Below are 22,224 nucleotides of genomic sequence, written 5' to 3'. Positions count from 1 at the left end.
AATGGACTGATACACTCTCCTCACCACCAGTAGTCTTCCTTGACTGCCTGCTGGGCACCACTGAATGGCTCTTACATTGCATGGAGTGCCAACTAGATGGCCTTGCTCTTTTCCTTCTGTGAGCTCCAGGTACACTTAAAGTTGAGGCCTGTCTTCTTGTCCTGAATTTGGACACACGACTTTTTTTTTTTTTTTGACTAGGCTATACACTCTCTAGGAGTTCAGATCGGCTGTTTTGTTTGTTTGTTTGTTTGTTTTAAGAGACAGGGTCTTGCTCTGTTATTCAGACTACAGTGCAGAGCTGCTATCGTGGCTCACTGCAGCCTCAACCTCCTGGGCTCAAGTAGTCCTCCCACCTCAGCGCCCCAAGTATCAGGGACTACAGGCACACACCACCACACATAGCAGGAGGGATGTCTTAGAGATCATTTAGTCCGTCCGTCCCCCATGCAAATGACTGATAAGTCTTCATTGCTTTTGACCCTGTACTCCTTATCGCCTATCATCCCCTACACACAGGAGGCAGATTCTTTTTTTTTTTTTTTTTTTTGAGATGGAGTCTCGCTCTGTCGCCAGGCTGGAGTGCCGTGGCCGGATCTCAGCTCACTGCAAGCTCCGAGGAGGCAGATTCTTAAACCAAAGGAATAAACTTTACATTGTGGATTTCTGGCCAACTGTGTTGGGGAAGGGCTGTGCTTCCCAGCACTCCTGAACTCATGCCACCCCACAAGACTGGCCCTTGTTGCATGTCCCATTATGGTGTTGCAGAAAGCCCTTCACTGTCATGCAAAATACCTTTTAAAATAAAATGAACAAAGTGGCATGGGGTAGCAAAATGAATCTGGATATCTAGGCTTGGGTTTAAAACATATGTAACTTGATGACTTACTGGCTGTGTGACCTTTCCCCTCTCTGTGCACTAATATCAGTGTCTACAAAATGGACTGGGACTGTCTATTTCTCAGTCATGTTGTAAGGCTCTATGAAGAAGAAAATGTGCTTTGTTAAAAATATATATATATTTACTATAAAGAACTTTTAGAAGTAGATGAGAAAGAGGGTGCTATTCCTTTCAAAATATTTGGAATAATAGCTCTTTAATCATTGGAAATGAACTGAGAAATACAAATACTTCTAATTATTGAAAAACCTCAAAGGTGACCCACTCATCACCTGAACTGTGCTTGGTATGCTGAAATGCAGCAATGCCAGTCTCCCAAAAATGTACCTGCCCATATTTCAACTGTCAACACATTCTTTCCACCACATAGAAGGTGAAGGTCGACGTGTTCTCCCTGCATGCATTTCTAGTAACACCTTGACTCATGAATGTTAAATGGAAGGAGGTGGGATAGGGGAACAACAGGACTTCAGAAGTAGCCTTGGGGAAATCAAATCTTGTTTTAACTTAGTGTGTTCATGACCGATTCATGGTTCTGAAAAGGAAAAAGCGTTTGATCAAAACTGTCCCCAAAAGACTTCATTTTAAATTCCTTTACTTTCTTTGAGCAGAAAGGAATAGGTTTCCTGATTATGACTATTGAAGCAGCCTTTACCTGTGCACAATAGCTGGTCTCCTACATGCTGTGATTTTTGGATGGCCTCCTGCCCCATAGAACTTGCCCTACTGCTGCCTGAAATTCTACCATAAGAGGGCATAGCATTGCCCCTTATGGGCTGCCCCTTTAAAATAGAAATCTTTCTGGTGGTGCTAAGTACATGACACTTGAACAAAATGAGTTTTTCTAGTGACTTTCCTTCTAGATCTCAGATTTTGAACAGACTAAGCCCAGAGAGAGAGTCCAGTGGGGGAAAGGCTGGAAGAAGGGAGAGGTGTAGGAGGAGGAATGGAGAAGGTTGGAGGGCCAAGGTCTCCCAGCTACAACAAAGGACAAAAGAAATAGTAACTAAGCATGGGATTTCAGGCCTCACTGGGGAACATTTGGAGAAGGGGCCTCCTTTACCCTTCCAAATTGTATTGTGGGTGCAGCAGTCTATCCTGACTGGTGAAATGCCAACCCGGGGACCTGAGGCACTGCACCAGCCAGAGGTGGAGTCTTTCTGGGACTCATTTCAGGGCCTGTGTAGTGTAGGGGACAATGCCCTTTGTTTCTGATTGGTGGGAGAGGATAAAATGGAGCATCCTGTGTGATTTCAAGGCTTCATGCTAGAAGGCTCATCACTTAACCCACCAGTCTGAGTTCCCATAAGGTGCTGGGCCCTGTGTTGACAGACAGGAGAGATACCAAATAGTTGGCTCTTAAGGAGTGTCTAGCCTGGTTTGCAAGACAAAATAAGAGAAATGGAGTATGCAGCCATTTATCTGAGGCTTAACATGCAACAGAGAAAACATGGGGGAGACACTGAATTGGGAGTTGGGAAACCTGGGTTCTGGTCCTAGACCCACTGCTGACCAACTATATATCTTTGGGAAAGTCACCTCCTTTGTTTGAGGTTCAGTTTCCTCATCTGTAAAATGGGAATTTTATATCTTGTCCTGTATACTTCATGGGATTGAGTGAGAAACGAAAGATATAAAAACAGTGGAAACCTTTTAAAATTTCTGATTGTTATTAATCAGCCCTCCCTCCCTGCCTCCTATCTTCCCACCTTCTCTTTTTCTGTCCTTCCCTCCTTCCCTCCCTCCCCTCTTTCTTCCTCTCTTCCTTCCCTCTTTCTGTCCTTTCCTGTCTCCTTCCCTCCTTCCCTTCTTCCTTCTTTCCTTCCTTCCTTCTCTCAGGCACTGAGATATCAATGAATTTTCTTCAGATGACTTTTCTGAAAAACTATTGTGAGAAGGGCAATGTCGTTTAGAGTAATTATCTCTGGCCTTATATCCACTTTGCAGTGAGTCACTATTTCTGAGAATTAAGCTCAATTCCAGGCAAAAAAGCCCAAGCCAGGAGGGAAGGCTCTGTAGGTGGCTCATGCAACACACAAGCAGATCTCTCTTCTCATTGACATGTCCTCACAGTAAATGATGACTTGAAGAATCCGAGGCAGGTTCTGCCCTCTAGCATTTGCCTTAGTTGGAAAGTCAGGGTCAGACATCTGTCTTAATGTGGGCATTGACTTTGAGTCCTTCTTTATTGGTGTCAAGTCTTGCAGTAGAGAATAAGTGAACGTCAACCAAATAGAGGGGTTGCCTTTGCCTAAAGCTGATTCCAGTTTGTTGGTCATCTTAAGGATGATAATCAGGAAAGTGAACAAGGAGTCAGAGACTTGGTTTTGGGTCCCTTCTGTGCCATAAACTGGCCAAATGACCCTGGCTGAGTCCCTATCCTTCACCTCTGGGTTTTAGCATTCTCATTGCTAAAGTGATTGGAACAGGTGACCTCTGAGAGGTCTCCCAAACCATCTACTCTGTGAAAAATATGAGTTTGTCACTTTCATCTGTGAGTGGCTCTCATTGGTTCCCTTCACAGGGAGCTTACCTTTCATCGGGTGGCCAGTTTCCACACATGGAACATGGCTCTTACTCAACGAGAAAGTAATCCAGAGCTCATTGTGTGCATGGAGGGAGGTGTGGAACACTCTTGGGCTCCCCCTTGGTTGAACTGCCCCCAACCATGATGAGTAAAATGGCCCCACCCCCTTTCAGTGAAATAAGATCCCGTTTTGCACAAGATGAGGTTTGTAAAGTGCCACTTAAAAAAAAAGATTCTATTCTGTCAAAAATTATGGAATGTTCATGCTTTCATTAAAGTAGAGCCATGGCTTATATTTTACAACATGCATAGCTGTCTAATTTCACATACTGTTTTTCTATTCTGTCACATTTTGGACAAAAATGTCTTTTCTCTAGGATTCAGGACATTGCAGTGTGACGTAAAATTGCAATCTGGAGGAACATACTGTGCGTGGAGAAGGGATGATGAGGGCAACTGCCCCCTGACTCCCCAGTACTAGGCCACTGATTTCAGGGAAGGTACCCTTTTTGCCTTAAAGGGGAAACACAGTTGTCCAAAGTCCCTATGCCATGAAAAAGAAACCTCTGATGCACAAAACTTACAGAACGCTTGTCAGTTTCAGCACTAACATAACCTTCAAAATAATTCCTTCTGCTCAATCAGGATCTTCATGTCTTCAGTCCTCCTTCCTGTACTTGCCCCAGTTTGACATCACATTCCTTAGCTAGAGAGGTGGGATGGGGGATGGATGAGCGTTTTTCACCACCCAGTATTATCATTGTAAAGAAACAAGGCTGTGCCTGTTACTGGTATAGAATGCTTATTTCCCCACACATGTAGCCCAGCCATGTTATTCAGTAATCATGCCTTTTGCAGCTTGAATATCCAAAGGAAAAACTTTCCCTGGTGAAAGGAGGCATGACCCTGCCAGCCCTTGAAATCCTGAATAGCTCCAATTCTTCACAGTTTAAATGGTTAAAAAGTTCTGTTGCCCCACACCCCCTAGAAAAAGCCAGGGTTTGCACTTCATCTCTCTCAGCACCTTAAAACAATATTAGAGCTCATTAAAATCAACCCAGGGCTCAAGAAGGGAAGCCTTCATTTAGGGGGAAAACTTTTCCCCTGTGCTGCTCTGGAAAATAGCACAATGCTGAGAGCAGGTATTTTTCCTGACTAGGTTTCTTCTAATGATTTTTCCAAAGCACAGTTAGGGTACCTGCCTCCCAGACAGCACATGTCCAGGAGGCCCAGGTGAATGCGTGGGCCTGGCTACCACCAGCCCAAAATTGCCTTAATATTTATTGACTGCCTACCATGTGAAAAAGGCCTCTTACTTGATTTCTTGTCTCTGTAGAGGTCCCTAAAGAAATGATTCATGTATCTCTGGATTTCTCACAATCTAGAGACATGGAAAGGGAGCTGGCTGTCTGGTTTCGGGATCCATGGAAAAGGAAGTATGGTCTAAAACGGTAGCCAGCTATACCCTTGCCCCTGGGCCCCTCAGCTCTAAAATGCTCAGATCCCAGCCCTACGGTTCTGTAAGGGGCCCACAAAAACCATAGAATTGGATCCCTCATTTCACATCCCAGCATATCCAACTGCCTCCTACTCAAATGTCCTGCTGCATCCAGGCCAGTTGTGCTCCTGGCCTGTGACTCCTGAGGCTATGCTCAGGCACATATGAGAATGAACAGCCCAGTGGGTGAGGGCACACTCCTTGGAGGCTCAGACACTTCTGTCAGTGAGGACACAAAGACTATATATATATATATATATCTCCCCATTTTCTCTTCATAAAGACTATGGTTTTCATGCATTGTAAATGAGAAAAGTAGAAGCACAGAGAGGTTAAGTTATTTGCCCAAATGACACAGCTAGTAACTGCCAGAACTGGAATTTGAACTCAGGCAGTCTGGCTGTAGATCAGCATTGTCAAATAGAAATACAATGCAATGGATGCACCTTGAGGCGATAAGCGTAAGCGAATTAATGCAGGAACAGAAAACCAAATATTGCTGGGTGTGGTGGCTCATGCTTGTAATCTCAACACTTTGGGAGGCCGAGGCGGGCATATCACTTGAGATGGTCAGGAGTTTGAGACCAGCCTGGCCAACATGGTGAAACCTCGTCTCTACTAAAAATACAAAAATCAGTTGGGCATTGTGGTGGCATGCCTGTAATCTCAGCTACTCGGGAAGCTAAGGCAGGAGAATCACTTAAACCCAGGAGGTGGAGGTTGCAGTGAGCTGAGATTGCACCACTTCACTCCAGCCTGAGAGACAGAGTGAGACTATCTTCAAAAACAAACAAACAAACAAAAACAAAAAACCAAGTATTTCATGTTCTCGCTTAGAAGTGGGAGCTAAACATTGAGCACACATGAACACAAACAGGGAACAATAGACACCATGAACTACTTTGTGGGTTGAAAAACTGCCTGTTGGAAATTATGCTCACCACCTGAGTGATGGGATCCATACCCCAAACCTCAGTATCATGCAGTATACCCATATAACAGTCCTGCACATGTACCCCTGTATTTGAAATAAAAGTTGAAATTCAAAAAAAGAAATATGATGCAAGTCACCTATGCAATTTTAAATTTTGTAGTATCCACATTAAAAATGGGGATACAGATGAAATTAATTTTAATAATATATTTTATTTAACCAAATATATTCACATTATTATTTCAACATGTAATCAGTATAAATAATAATTAATTCATGAGATATTTTCTCTGCCTCTAAGTCTTGGAAATCTTAGTATGCTTGAAAACTTAAAGCACTTCTTAGTTCAGACTAGCCACATTTCAAGAGCTCAGTAGCCACATGTTGCTGATGGCTACTATATTGGACAGTGCAGCTCTAGAACAAGCCCTTTTCATGACATACACTGTGACTAAAATGAAGACATTAACACCTATTTGATAGGTTTTCCGAAAAAGCTTCTAGCATAGTGTCTAACATACTGTAGGCACCTGTTAAATCAAAACATTTATTAGTTTCCTATCTGTGTGCTCTTTGCTGATGTCAGAATGCCTTCCACCCACCCCACCACCATACACGCACCTAGTCAAATCCTTCTTATCCTTCAGAGTCCGTCATATTCTTCCTCCTCTTCTATGAAGCCTTCCTTGATGACCATAACACAGTCAACTCTCTCCTTCCAACTCATTTCTCACTTAATCTCTGTATGATACAATTAGCACTGAACTATACTGTGCCTCTATCTGCTCCCTCCCCCACTGAATAGTAGTCCTATCTCTCCAATTCTAAGCTCTTTGAAAGCTGGCACCCTATACATGCAACTTCCTCACCATGCCTACAGCTCTAATTATGGCGACTTCTAGGTCACTCAGAGTTGATACGTTGTTCATGGATTGATTAAACATTTGTCTTGCAACCCAAGGCCAAGCCCCTCACCTCCAGGGCTAAAAGAGCACTATGTCCCCTCTTTGCACATGCCTGTTTTTGGATTGAGTCTCATGAAAGTACCAGTTTTATTACTTTTTAGTTAAGGCTTGAAACATGCAGGGTTTTATGTGAATGTACTAGTCAATCAAAAGGCAGGACCAAAGTAATGGATTCCTGGGACAAGAGGCACTAGGGATCTTTATCTGAAGAGCAAACCATGGTATTCCCAGTGGGGACACTTAGAAATATCCCCAACCTCCTCCCGTCCACTGTGGCATGGAGCTTATGATTCTTCCCCTCTGCTCACTCTTGTTTCAGGGTTGGGAGAAGGAAGAGAACCAAACCCTAGCTCTGGCAGTTCCAGATGCCAATCCTCAAGGGATTTGACAGAAGATGTTACATAGAAACACTCAGTAAGCCAAGAAGATCCATATGCGGAGGGAGGAGTTCCTAGAAGGAAAGTCAGGCAGGAAGCCTGAGTTTGTCAATCAGTGTTAGATCTGGTCTCCATGTGACTTGGGCAAATCATATCTCTTCATGGGACCCCGGTCCCCTCATCTGCATGCTGTAGGGGTTTTTCATAGAAGTTTCTTCCACCTCAAAAATACACTAACTGTTAATGAACTAAGACTCACAAAATAATTTTAGAATGCTAAAAATTGGGGGAAAGGCAGTGTAATCTACAAAACTTTTCATGATGCCAAGCAATTGGATGGATTCTGGGTAAAGGCCTGCAACTATGGGTCATAAAGTTTGGAATTCCACATCTTGTTAAAGAACTCAGCTTTCTCACTGTTTGCAAAAGCCCTTAGATTTTGTACTTTGAAACCTACTGTGCTTTGGGAAAGAGGAGAGTGATTTCTTTTAAAAAGAAGTAAATATCACCAGGACTGATTGTGTGAAGAATTCCACCTTGAGTTTGAATTCAAAGGCATTAGAAATCTTCTTTATTTTCAACAAAGGAAAAAAAATTTCTGCTTTGTTAAAGAAAAACAGTTGCATAGAAAAACATCCTTCTGTTTAATGAAAACCCATTTGTGCTCCTTTAAGCACTCCCCACAATACACACAGATGGGTTTACTTTCAGTCAATCAGAGGAAAAGAATCAATGCATGAAGGTGTTACTTTATATACACAGAACTGTTCCTTTGGGTGAGGTGTGAAAAAGAGCAGAAAACTCCTGCAAGGAGAACTGAATAGCATGTTTGGTGGGTGCAAGACCTTCAGCCTCTTCAGATTTGGTTTTGTGTCTGGTAGATCTTGTGTCTAATAAGTCTTGCTTGTCTCGTAGATCACTGTGCTTCCAAGAGTTTACCTTGCTCCCCACCTCTCATGGGTTGCCCAGAAAGTCTGGCTAAGTCGGCAGCCCACAGCATGAACTTGAAGGGGAAAGGAAAAGGTTCAGCATCCAGATAATTTAGGTCTTTCTAGTGCTATGAAGACAATTAAATGAAGTCATGTGTCACACTGCTCTATGTAACCCACTGTCTACAAATGCAACAGCTCACTCTTCTCACTAGATAAAGCATGACTACTAAGCCACAAAACTGTTGTGACAAATGTGCCAAAAACAACACATCTACAGGCACATCTGTCTGCTTCAAAATATTCCCCTTGTGAAGTCCCACACTTCTTTTATGAGACTGCTGCCACTGCTGATAACAGCATTTATTAAACTCCTATTTGGGGACTACTAATATGAGCCACACAAGAAAAGCACTTAAAACAGCACCTCCAGGGCTTAAGGGGTCCAGCTCCATCAGAGGCATGTTTGCCTTTGATTCAATTTACCATACTTTTATTTAGTTTGTGCTCACATATTAATGTTGTTTGATTTGAATGCCTTCCTCCTTGCTTTGACCCAGTCATTTACATGCAATGTGAGGATCCATGTGGTTGCTTTAGACTTCATTAGCCAAGGAAGGAGACCAGACCTTCAACATTAATGACTCAGTGTCATATACAACCCCCAACTATTGGGTTTACTTAGGACCACCGACCACAGTTCTTTTTCTACCACTCACTGTTTCTCTTGCAACAAGATGTGCAAAGGCTGAACTTTAATATATATATATATATATATATACACACACACACACATACATATATATACTACAGGTATAATAAAATGTTCACTCCTATTGATTTGGGATAAGAATTTGTTTCCTTTCTTAAATTAACTTTTTATTGATCACTCCTATGACCTTAACTGCTACAGGTTTTCTAGCCTTCTTCTATTAAAAAATGTCTTTGATATTTATTTCCCTTTTGAGTAGAGCAGGGAAAACCTTATCATGGCCTTTCATGAACCAGGAGCCTCAAAGGAAAGCAAACGTTTACAGCATGATCCTCAGAACTTTGCTCAGGCAACATTCCCTGGACTTTCCCTTGACAGAAATGGGTGCCCCCAGGGTTTCTCCAAGGAGTAGAGAGGAGATAGAGCTTGCACTTGGGGGCACAGTTGGCTTGTCTACACTCTAGATACCACCTGGGATTTCTGAGAGACTTCTGATCTCTGAAGCCACATGCCTAGGACAATGATTCTCAAACTCAACTATGTGTGCATCAGAATTTCTGGGTGGGCTTCCCAAAATGCAGATTGGCAAGCCCCAGCCTTTGAGTTTCAGATTCAGTGAGTGGACCTGAGAGTGTGCATTTCTAACAAGTTCCTAAATGATGCTGATGCTGATGGTTCTGGGCTCACACTTTAGGAACCACTTTTTTAGTTTACTCATAGAATCAGAAGTCCTGGGCTTGTGCCCTAGCACGGGTATGGAAAGAATACCATTTCTAGAGTGAGAGAGACCTGAACACCCCTGCTTAAACTTGAGGCGTGACCCAGAGTCACATCATCTCTGAGTCTCAGTTGCTTCATTCTGGAAAAGGGAATAATAATATATGATTCACAGGATTGTTGGGAGTTAATGTGTAAGTGTCAGGCACAGAGCCCCCCCAGCTCCTGGCTATGTAGTTGGTGTAAGAAAGTGTCCTCTTCGAGCAGCCAAATGTTTACCTTCATGGGGGTTAGTGAGTTCTTTCAGGCCTGGTTGAGTGTGCCATCCTAGGTAACTAGCAGACACAAAGAGGGTCTTCTAAAATAACAGGCCTTCAGCCCAGAAATAGTTCTGTTAGGTAGATTGATTCTCAATAGCTATTGGCAAGATGTGATTTGGGGGCAAGCCCCTGCCTGTCTCTCTCTAGGCCTTGATATCCCCACCTTTAAAGTGAAGGGCTTGACCTAAATGATTTACTGTCTCGAAAGTTTCCTTCTGTTCTGACAAGTGTAGGATTCTGTGACTTAGAACTTGGGCACTTATTTCAGAATGGTCTATTAAAAGGAGAATAAAAAATAAGATTCTTGTTTTTAACCATTTAGTTATTTTTAACGTCCTTAAACTTTCCAGCCTTCTTTTAAACTGGGATACTGCACAAAAAGTCAGAGACAACAGCTAAATATAACTAAATCGCCTTCACAGCTACATCTCCTTAAAATGCTCCATTACAGGTATAAAATGGTATATCTGTTATTTCATAGTGACATCTAGTGGCTTTTCCTTATCAAAGACTAAAATACGCATTTTCCTATTTGCTTATCATAAGCTCTGCTGCTTCTGCTGCAGAAATTCATTCAACAATCTTTTATTAATTGCTTACTTTATGTCAAACATTGTGCTAGGCCCTGAGGATATTATGTTGATAAACGATACATGGTCCTTACCCTCCCAGAGCTCATAGTCCAGTGGAAGAGGCAGAAAAATCGCTTGACAATCCCAGCACATTGTGATACATGTTACAATGGGAGAACACCAGGGCAACTGGAGCAGAGAAGGGGGTGCTTAATTCTGTCCAGAGAGGTCAAGGAAGGTTTCGCAGAGGAGACAGTTTTTGAGTTGAGTTTTGAAAGACTTTGCCAGGTAATCTACAAAGCATAAATAGAAGTCATTCAAAAGAGTAGGCATTCCATACACAGAGGCAAAGCACCTGTGGAGTCACTGCCTGGGACTTTGATTTGGAAAATTCCTCATATAGGGTATAGAGCAAGGTTTCTCAACCTTGGCATTATTGGCATCTGAGGCAAGTTATTTCTTTGTCGTAGGGGGACTGTGCATGATAGGATAGCTAGCAGCATGCCTGGACTTGACTTACTAGATGCCAGTACCAACTCCCTCCCCAAGTTGTTACAACCAAAATATCCCCAGATATATTGCCAAGTGGCCCAGAGTTGGGGGTTTGGGGAGTGGAGATGGAAGATCACTCACAATTGAGAAAGACTTGTATAGAGGGAGCTCACTTGAGATAAGGCTGGACAGAAAGAAAGGTGGTTGCTGGGTTCCACAAGGCTGTCTCTAGCATGTGGAAGAGCTTGGGCTTCATGTTATAGTTGATAGGGAGCCATTGGGAGGGCTTAATTAGGGAATGACAGGTTAGGTATGTGCCATCTAGGGGTGTGGAAGTGGCTTGGGACTGGAGACATGAAGGGTAGGACGGGATGCTACTGCAATGTTTTAGTAGAGAAGTATTGAAGTCCTGACCCCAGGCAGTGGTGCAAAGGATGGATTTCAGAGCTGTTTAGAAACTAGAAAGGACTTAAGGGAATGTTTAGCTCTTAATAGTGAGGAGAGATTAGAGAAGTCAAGGATGGCCCCTTGGTTTCTTGCCTGGACAACTCTTTCATTTGTTGCTATTATTTCCACAATTGCTTATCAGTGATAGGAAAAAGTTGGCCTAAACTTGTAGACACAAAGCAGGTTCACTGCATTGTTATAAACTTATATGGGTTTGGTGAGACAGAACACACTCATAAGCAACAAGTTACATAATGTGAGTTTATTACTTACAGATAGGCAGCAAGGGACAAAAGAAGCCTAGGATCCATTGTGAACTGGTTTCCCAAGACTCAAGAAAGTTGCCTGGGTGAATGAGTCTCGACTAAGCATGCCTCACTTGCACCATCACTGAGGGACCCCAAAAGGCAGCCTTTCCTGAGTTATATACCTCAGGGACCATGTGACTCCTTTAGCAAAGCTTTGAAGGACATCCTGCTTCCAAGAGAGAGAGGAATAAAGGCTGGGCTGTCCCAGGCACTTCCTCCCTATCTCAAGATGTTAGATTCTCCAGGAAGGACTGGAACAAGGCTCTTGCTGTTTCAGGCAGTTCCTCCCTATCTCAGGATACTGCACTCCAAGCACATTCTACAGTTATTCTAAGAATGACAAGCAAAAACGAGGGGAGTACTGTGTTGGTACAAGGCCACCCAGAGAACTGTCCTTCAGTAGAAGGTGGCAAACCTTTAACTGCGTAGTGCCTGTAAAGGCACCATGGGCATGCAGAAGCACCAATCAGCCATTCAATTAACCCATGTAACCCAACTGGGAGTCATGGCTCCAATTAAAAAATGTGATACCTTGTCATTTTAATTAGGTGATACATTTGGTCATAAGAAACTCCTGTCCAGTTACTACTAAGTGAAACAGGCAGAGTATGATTTTCCTGGGGCTGAACTGGCCTCATTCAGTTAAAATTAAGTCAATCCATTCAGCAGCACCCTTCAGTTTCATGTCAACCTGAAGAAAGATTTCCAGCAACTATCAGAGACTTGCTGTCACCTGCATCTTACTCTGTTTTGATCAATGCCTGAATCCAGGCATTGCCAACAGGAATGGGAAGTATGGTGAAGACATTGGGGAATATAATCAGAATGTAGATGTCTTTTGACAGGCTTAGATTTCTTCCATCAAGAAGAGATTAAACAAGGCCACAAATATACTGCATCAGTTCCTGACAATATAGATTGAGTTTCAGCGTGGCATATATGTGAAAGAATGAAACAATTGAGCTTACTGTGTATCAGTGGTGTGGTGTGGCTGCCAAAATGGTCCATGTGATCTGAGGCCACATTAAGAGAAATGGTGTCAAGAATGAGAGAAGTGATAGACTCTCCCTTCTTGTTGCTTGTCAGATCATGCTTACAGGGCCATGTTCCAATAAAGTGGAATGCATTTGCAGGCAGACAACAGAATAGTGGGGCCTTGAAGCTATATAGAGAATAGTTGAAAACCATTTTTAGCGTAAAGAAGAAAATCCTTGGGGTAAATGCTGTCTTCCAATATCTGAAGCCACACAAGTGGAATTTTAAAAAGATCCCTAAATAGACCATGATGGTCTGGAAACTACCACTTTGTGCTGACCACTCTGTATCTTATCTTCAGTTCAGGTTGCTCTCTGAGTGCCAGATCTGTTCATTCAACTCTACTCAGATGTCCCGCAGGCACCTCAGACCTTCTCCAGAGCCTTAGGAGGCATCCTTAACTCCTTCTCTTTCTCCTCTGAATCCCTTTTGTCACTTTCACCTGCTAAATATTTCTCTAGTCTGCTCCTCCTTCTCTTTTGCCTTGTCTTCTGCAGTAACCTCTTAACTAACTTCACTAATTTCATCTTCACACACTATACATAATGACCTTTCTAAAACACAGACCTCATCGTGTCATTCCCCTGCTTAAAGCCCTCAAAGCCTCTCTGTTTCCTGTGGAATTAACTTTGAATGCTTTAATATGGCATCTGTGGCCTTTCATAACCAGGTCCTGGGCTCCCTCTCCATCTTCAATTCTGCCACTACTCCTTCACTCCCCGGGAGTTTTTTGATGCACATTTCTCTTGCACAGTAGGCTGATTTATGCCTCTGTCCATGCTGAACCTTCTGTCTTATACTCCTTTCCTCTCTCCTTGATTCATTTTTTTTTTTTTTTTTTTGAGATGGAGTCTCACTCTGTCACCCAGGCTGGAGTGCAGTGGTGATATCATGGAGCACTGCAGCTTCTACCTCCTAGGCTCAAGTGAGCCTCTCACCTCAGCCTCCCAAGTAGCTGAGACTACAGGTGTGCACCACCATGCCCACCAATTTTTCTATTTTTGTTCAGAGACAGGGTTTCACCATGTTGCTTAGGCTGGTCTCGAACTACTGGGTTCAAGTGATCTGCCCGCCTTGGCCTCCCACAGTGCTGGAATTGCAAGTGTGAGCCACCATGCCCAGTTGCCTCATCTAATTCTTATTTGTTTTTAAAAATAAAGCTGCAGAAACCCTTGTCTTATCTTTAGGCTAGGTTAGAAATCAGTGTGAAGTGTTTTTTATCACACCCTTTACTTGCTCCAAGCATTTGTAGCACACACAATTGAAACCTTTTCCCCAAGTTTCCATGCTTAACCTTGTCTGTATCCCCAGTGCCTGCCACAGTGCCAGGCACACATTAGGTGCCGAGACTAAATAAGTCTTGACCTGACCTGACCACTGAGGGAAAACTGGCCACATCTCTCTTTGCCCCCCACCCCAGCCACATTCGCCAGCGTGCTTCTCTGATATTGCCTTAAAAGCTCTTCCTTGGATATAATGAGCATCCTGGATTCTTTTTCTGACATAACTTCCAAGGTATTATCTTTACCTGCCTTCCTACTTCCAACACACCATGCAATTCAGGAGACCCCTGGACACTGGACACCTAACCTGCAGCAGATCTTTCTTTCTTTTTACATGTGGAATATTTCTAAGCAGCATCAAGTGCTTTCAGTGGAGGCATTCTGGGTCCCCAAGGCTATTTGCCCTGGAAGAAGGGGGCTGTTGACACTCACTGAAACTCTGCAGGTATTGTCATCTGAGTCTAGGTGGCTGTTATCACCAAGGCAGCAGTGTGTGTATGTGTGTGCCCCTCTAACTTCTCTGCTGCAGTGATAATCCCTACAGTGTAGACACTGAGGCTGCCTACATTGGGCTGTCTGTATTTCCTAAGGGCACTAGGTGACCTTCAAGTTGAATGTATACTGGATTCAAACACCCATAACATGAGAGACCCTCTCTGAAAGTCTGTCTCTGTGTTGTCTTCTCTTTATCCATGTTGGGGTAGGGGTGGTGCTTATGAAACATTGATTGTGTCATTAACCCTGGTGGTTGGGATCTATTTGCTCTGAAAGGCTAGGAACAGTGTTTAGGAAGGAGAGCTGCAGACTTGCACTGTGGTGCACTCTTAATATTTACCAGAAGATGTCACTGTAGGCTTGAACCAATACAACAAATTAGGGCAAGAAGACTTCCAGTTAAGCATGAAGGTGACTCCATTTTGGGGGGTTAAAACACCAAGCAGCCCCCATTACAATGCATGCCTGGAAAAGCTGGTTGAAAGGTTAATCCAAATGTGTCGCAGGCCTTAATAAATTTCTTTTTGTTTTTCCAAATAATCAGACTAATTGCCACTAAACTGTTGCCTCAGGGCTAGCATAAAGGCTCAATAAATATGCACTGAATGGATGAATACTAAAACTAGGAGTGGAAGGAGGGAACCCAGGGCTTTAGTAGTCATCTTTGCTGGTAAAGGCTACTGGAGAACAAAAGCTACTACTCTTTAGCAGTGTCCTTATGGAGATGAAATTTAGTGGCACCAACAAGGTCAGGTCCTAGGGAAAGTAGTGAGATAAGTGAAGATGCTCTTGGCCCCTTTTCCATCCTCACTCCCAGATGCTTCTCCTGTGCCCTATGCTTGTTTCTTCCTTAAAAAATATATAAAGTGATTTATTTTAAGAAAAACCTTCCTGTGATTTTTTGCAAGGCACTTGGAAGATTATTCAAGTGAGTTTTTATGTCATGAGGCATGTCCCTAGCTCTCTCCTTCCTCTTCCCCAGCATAGTTCATCAAGTAAGCAGTTAAAGAAGTTACTGAGATTCTGCTTAATGCCAGGGATAAAGGCCAATGTACAAAGCTGGAATGGATGGGATGGGGGTTATATAGAAGAATACGACAGAGCCCTTGTCATTGAAAACATAGTTTAAGTGGAAGTATAAACAATTAATTGTAATTCAGTATCACACATTTTTTGGGGGGGTGGTGGGGTGGAGGAGTAGGGTCTCACTCTGTTGCCCAGGCTGAAATGCAGTGGCACAACCACAGCTCACTGCAACCTCTGTCTCCTGGGTTCAAGTGATTCTTGTGCCTCAGCTGCCTGAGTAGCTAGGATTACAGGAGCACACCACCATGCCTGGCTAATTTTTGTATTTTTAACAGATGGGGTTTCACCATGTTGTCCAGGCTGGTCTCAAACACCTGACCTCAAGTAGTCCACCCACCTCAGCCTCTCGAAGTGCTGGGATTACAGGCATGAGCCACTGTGCCCAGCCCTAGTATCACAAATATTTTAACAAAGGCTAAGTATGAAGTGCTATGGCAACACAGAGGAAGAAATGATAACTGGCAACACAGAGTGGGGTACATTTTTTCACAGAAGAGATGGTACTCGAACTGGTACTTGAAGGATGAGTAGAATTTTCCAGCCAAAGAGGGAAGATCATGGCAGGCAGAGCAAGCACCATGCACAGGATAGAGGCATAGGAGATAGATTTCAGGATGCCTGAGTTGCTGGAAGCCCCAGTTGGGAGAAACATTTCCTCAATGGACATCAGCCAATATTCAGTCAAGCAGGTGGCTGAGCAGGTTCTCTGTGGCTCCTCATGCGTGTATAGAGAACAACCACTCCATCAGATGGGAATGAATGTTTCAGAAAAGTTGCAAGCCATTCTCCGGGTTTCCTTTAAGAAGCTAAATGCTAATATTCAATGTTTATTGTTGCTTTCCTTCCACAATATGCTCTTCTGTGACCTCGTCCTTCATCTTCTGTACCTGAGTGGTAACTCATTTCTCATGAAAAGCGCAACGACACGGTTCTCTCCTGGAGTATGCCTGATTGTATCATAGATTTGATGTTTCTGGGGTGTGTGCTTACCATGTATGGTGTGAGTATGTTAGCATGTGGTTTAAATGTTTGCTAGTCTGCTATTTGAGCAAAGAACTTTGTTTGAAGCCCTAAAGAGAAGATAGCCATACAGCAAAGCTTCCACACTTGCTGATATTCATGTGCCCTTTCAGTAGATAAGGAAAAGGGACATTTTGAAGCTGCTGATAGCGTTAAGTTTCCTATCCTGGGAATATTATCATATGAGCAAAGTTGGAAACCAAGGTAGTAGCTTGCATATATGCCATTGGCAGCTACCATGTCTATTTCAGTCAGTGACTAAGCACAGCGTTTATTTCTGGAGGCCCTGGGCTACTCTGCCTATCTCTACATTCCACTTCCATAATGTATGAGCCATAATATGACAACAGCCAGAATCAAGAGTATCATATCATACACTCTTTTAATTAGTTTTTTTAAAAACATAAAGATATGCAGATTAGACTGAATATTAGAAAATATACTATTGCATATGTAATAAGGTTAGAATTTTAATCCACTTGTCAACTCCATTTCACTCCAATAAAGCATGTGCTTCCATTGAGTCTCCATTTCATGATCACTAAATGGTTTACAGTGGGGAGCATGAAATAAAGTGGTTGCCTAGTTAGCCAATGGTGTCATTGGGAAGATTTTGTCTTTGGTTAGAGAGGGAGAAAAAGAGGGGAAGGGGGAACAGGAGTGAAGCAAGACAAGGTCAGTGTCTGGAATCTAACCTTTTCATACCTGTTTTAGCTGAAGTATCAGCAAATTGGTTGAAAAACTTAGCTATCTCTAGGCTAGTGAGACTTAGCAGAGGGGACTGCTGAGGGACAGTTTACAGGACAAATGCCATCAGATCCCTGTCATTTTTGCTTTGCCTTCCTTTTTGGCCAGTGAACACACATATGCCATGTACCTCCATGACTCCACTTATTTCACCCATATCTCTGACTGTGGTTTTTGTGCTTCATCCATAGGAACTTCCACTACATCACCATCCTCCGAGACCCAGTGTCCCGGTACTTGAGTGAGTGGAGGCATGTCCAGCGAGGGGCAACATGGAAAGCATCCCTTCATGTCTGCGATGGAAGGCCTCCAACCTCCGAAGAGCTGCCTAGCTGCTACACTGGCGATGACTGGTCTGGCTGCCCCCTCAAAGAGTTTATGGACTGTCCCTATAATCTAGCCAACAACCGCCAGGTGCGCATGCTCTCTGACCTGACCCTGGTTGGCTGCTACAACCTCTCTGTCATGCCTGAAAAGCAAAGAAACAAGGTCCTTCTGGAAAGTGCCAAATCAAATCTGAAGCACATGGCGTTCTTTGGCCTCACTGAGTTTCAGCGGAAGACCCAATATCTGTTTGAGAAAACCTTCAACATGAACTTTATTTCGCCATTTACCCAGTATAATACCACTAGGGCCTCTAGTGTAGAGATCAATGAGGAAATTCAAAAGCGTATTGAGGGACTGAATTTTCTGGATATGGAATTGTACAGCTATGCCAAAGACCTCTTTTTGCAGAGGTATCAGTTTATGAGGCAGAAAGAGCATCAGGAGGCCAGGCGAAAGCGTCAGGAACAACGAAAATTTCTGAAGGGAAGGCTCCTTCAGACCCATTTTCAGAGCCAGGGCCAGGGCCAGAGCCAGAATCCGAATCAGAATCAGAGTCAGAACCCAAATCCGAATGCCAATCAGAACCTGACTCAGAATCTGACACAGAATCTGATGCAGAATCTGATGCAGAATCTGACTCAGAGTTCGAGCCAGAAGGAGAACCGGGAAAGCCTGAAGCAGAACTCAGGCAAGGAGCAGAACGATAACACCAGCAATGGCACCAACGACTACATAGGCAGTGTAGAGAAATGGCGTTAAATGGCTCAAAAAGGCCTGCACATACTTCTCCCAAAGCGCCACTGAAAAGATGGCATAGTTTAAAAGATGAAAGTGTCCAAACACATCCTGCTTCGTTCACTGGGGAAGTTAAAAAAAAAAAAGTTTAGATGTTGCCTTTACAGTTGCCTTTCAATTCAGTGTTATACTGTGCGTGGGTAAAACAAATCTCAATATGGAATTAAATTGTCTTTTTGGGGTTGGACTATTTATGAAATCCGAAAGCCAAACCAGACTCACCAGAAATTGCTGTTTAGATATTTTAAGAAGTTCTTAAATTAGTCATGGAGACAAAATGAAAACATAAAATGTGACCATTTAACTTATGGCTAAGAAATGGACTTTAAATTATTCATGATACACTGTTAAAACCCAGTCTTGGATTCAAACGTTTTTTCCAGGGGTGAGAATAAGTATAAACATAAAGCGACTAAAATGAAATATAAAACCTTTTATTTTCTTCTGATTTTAACAAGGAATCTATTTAAATAGAATAACAACTGATGGTGAATCTTGCCAAGCTGTAGAAAATAAAAAATTCCTCTCCAAACATGAGTAGTTTTATGTCAAAATATTGGCTTTTCAAGAACAGGATTCATATCTTGATATTTAAGAGATGTTTAAAATATAAAACTTTTTCTACCTTCTACTGTTTAAAGGTTTTAAACAGGGTGTATCTCACATTAAACAAAACACCTTTTTTTTTTTTTTTTTTCAAAATGAAATACCAATGTAAAGATCTAATTTCCAGGCGCTTTCAGGGCACTGTAATTTCAACAATACTTGGAATCATTTTGGCGCTGCTTCCCATTCATTTTAAGGCTTCTCTGAATTGTGCTCATTCCAAATTAACCCATGTATAGAATCTTTTTTCATCATCTAAATGGTGTGTTGCTGAGTTTGTTGTGGTATATAATCCTGGATTAAAGTCAGGACTTTCTTTCTATAGAAGTACTTTATCAGTATTCGTGTAGTGAGGTCCTAATCAAGAAACTTGAACAGGATAATGTGTCTAAAAATATTGCTGAAGTTATTCTTGATCAGATAGAATTTAACCTAAAATGTGAACTCTTACTTACTTTTTCTACATCTCTACTATAATGTTTCCAGTTGGGCCAACTATTTCTAGCCCTTTAGTTCTTTTTCGTGTTGACGGATTTGTAGACAATTACAAAAGCCAAAAAAGGATAAAATAAGCATTAGGAAGGCTAGCCAGAGTTATTCAATAGCACCTTGATAATGTGGGCAAACCCTTCTACGAAATTTTTGTTTTGAAAAGAGCAAAAGTAAAAAGTGTTCTGCAGTGAGGTTACATATCAGGAACATATGAGTTGAACAGAGTGATTTGGTAGTGTAAGTCGATGCAAAAATACTTCTATGGTATCAATTACAAACTGACCAAGGTAAAAAGTATGTGACCCACTGTGCTGTCAAGCATCACGATTCCTGGCAGTTTTCATTTTACTATGGATTTTGCTATACTTATGCAATGACTTATACTAACTTCCTGGCTGTAAATCAAACAAGGTGACTGAAAGTGGCATTTATGTTTTCAGAAGGGACACGCTTAGAAGTGTGACCATGAAGTGATATCTTTTACAATCTGCTCATGTGTTTCATCTGTAGTAATATAGCCACAAACTGGACAAGAAGCTGGGTATTTGGGTTTAAAATGGATTTTCTTGACTCTGAGCTTGTATCGCTATTTCTAGCTTTTGTTTTGTCTGACAGTATTGCAATCCTGAAAATCCTGAGAGCTAAAAAACTGAAAGGAATTTTTTAAAAACCACACTTTGAAGTCACAGTGTTTTAGAGTAAAACTATTTTGTGTACAATTGTGTTTTTAAAATAGTTAGTAGATCACTATGATATTTCAATTTTCTTTAGTTTTAATTGAAAATGTTTGCTTTTAAAACTGATAGGTACTGTTGGAAAGCAGGATGAAGCCTGAGCCAGTGGAAGAGCTTACAGAAAAAACATTTTGTGTTATTGCTGTGGTGTGCATGATTTGCAAAGATTAAGTGCATTTTCTCCGTCTATACTGATTATTGTATATAGAGGATGTTATAAATATACACTTTTGCCATTATGTAAATCCCATGATTTCAACTGTAAACATCTGTCCATTGGTGTAGCTTTACAAACCATTCACTGATTTTGTGTAATTTAACAATAGATATGAAATAAAGTTTAAATTACAGGCTCTGAGTAATCTCATAATTTCAAGATTTGCAGCCACTAGACATTGTGATCTCACAAACCAGAACAGAATTTTTTTCAACAAGGCATTTCCTTTTTTCCTCTTGGCAGCCAGTATGAAAATTAGATGGCCCTTCTAATCCCTCACACTAAAATGGCCTTAATTTGGGGTGATTCCTTCTGGGAGTCCATGTTTTTTGTACAAGCTTGTCCAACCCACAGCCCACCAGCCACGTGCAGCCCAGGATGGCTTTGAATGCAGCCCAACACAAGTTCATAAAGTTTGTTAAAACATTATATTTATCATAGACTTTTTTTTTTTTTAAGTTCATCAGCTATCATTAGTGTTAGTGTATTTTATGTGTGGCTCAAGGAAGCCAAAAGATTGGATACTCTTGGTGTAAGACAAAGTTTGCTATGCAAATGAATAGGCATAACTTTTAAGTTAAAACCTATTAAAGTAAATACTTGCATATCTAAGAGCATGCAGAAAGGAAAAATAGTGCTCTTCATTCTCCCTTCTATGCACAGGGTAGAGTTTAAAGGTAAGCATTAATGTATTGGTTTTTAAAGTCCTGAACACAAAATGTACACATTTTTTCAAACAACTCTTGTAGTTAGCACTATGGGGGAGTGGGGTATGATTTGTCCTTGCACTTTTCTAAAGAGGCTTCAATTGTCAGTCCCAAGGGATTAGAAGGAAGAAAGCTACAAATTTGGTTGGAGGTGTAGTTAAGTATCCTTAGCCTGTAAACTACTCATATGTACTGTATAAGTCCATTTTCATACTGCTATACAGAACTGCCCAAGATTGGGTAATTTATAAAGGAAAGAGGTTTAATTGACTCACAGTTCTGCATGGCTGAGGAGGCCTCAGGAAACTCACAATCATGGCAGAAGGTAAAGGAAAAGCAAGGCATCCTCTTCACAAGGTGGCAGGAAGGAGAAGTGCTGAGTGAAAGGGGAAGAGCCCCTTATAAAACCATCAGATCTAGTGAGAACTCACTATCACAAGAACAGCAAAGGGGAAACCACCCCCATGATTCAATCACCTCCACCTGGTCTCTCCCTTGATATGGGGATTATGGGGATTACAATTCAAGATGAGATTTGGGTTGGGACACAAAGCCTAACCATATCAGCTTACGTGGTTTTGCCTGTCAACTGCTTCTTGATCAATATTTGGGCTGCCAAAGGGTCTGATTGTATAAAGATCCTACACCCCCTTGGGAGGAGCTGTGAACAGGAACATAAAGTCCAAGACCTTGAAATATTTCCGAAATATCCTCCCTGAGGAGGGTAGGTACTCAGGGAGAGCAGTCCACTCTAACTGTAGTGGAGAAAAGATAGGAAACCTGCTAAGGAATGAGCTGTTGAGGCAGCCCAACTTGGAGCTGGAATGAAGAAACAACGAATTGGTTCAGTTCCTCGGGACTTAATTAGGATTCTCAATAAGGATGATAATTAAGTACAACCAGGACTGCCTTTGGGTGGTGGGTCTAATAAAGCTGTCACAATGGGAAGGATGGTTTCCTTCCATGGGTGTAGTACGGGGG

The 22,224-nt window shown here is 42.1% G+C and overlaps 1 protein-coding gene across 3 annotated transcripts in view; it reads left to right on the top strand.

The window, feature by feature from the left end:
- The window catches only part of HS6ST2 (heparan sulfate 6-O-sulfotransferase 2), a 353,137-nt gene extending 332,460 nt beyond the window's left edge, over positions 1 to 20,677 (top strand). For 2 of the 3 annotated variants that reach the window (XM_033201325.1, XM_033201323.1), the window contains one exon: positions 17,557 to 20,672. In XM_033201325.1, the coding sequence (XP_033057216.1) occupies positions 17,557 to 18,451 (895 nt within the window). In that variant the 3' untranslated portion in view covers positions 18,452 to 20,672. Of the gene's footprint in view, positions 1 to 17,556 lie in introns of all 3 variants that reach the window. The other variant, XM_033201324.1, reaches the window with a different exon arrangement.
- Positions 20,678 to 22,224: the final 1,547 nt, after the last annotated feature.

Source organism: Trachypithecus francoisi, unplaced genomic scaffold, assembly GCF_009764315.1.
Source record: "Trachypithecus francoisi isolate TF-2019V2 unplaced genomic scaffold, Tfra_2.0 Lachesis_group6, whole genome shotgun sequence".
In the NCBI taxonomy this organism is placed as follows: Eukaryota; Metazoa; Chordata; class Mammalia; order Primates; family Cercopithecidae; genus Trachypithecus; species Trachypithecus francoisi.
This window is presented reverse-complemented; position numbering and strand designations above follow the sequence as displayed.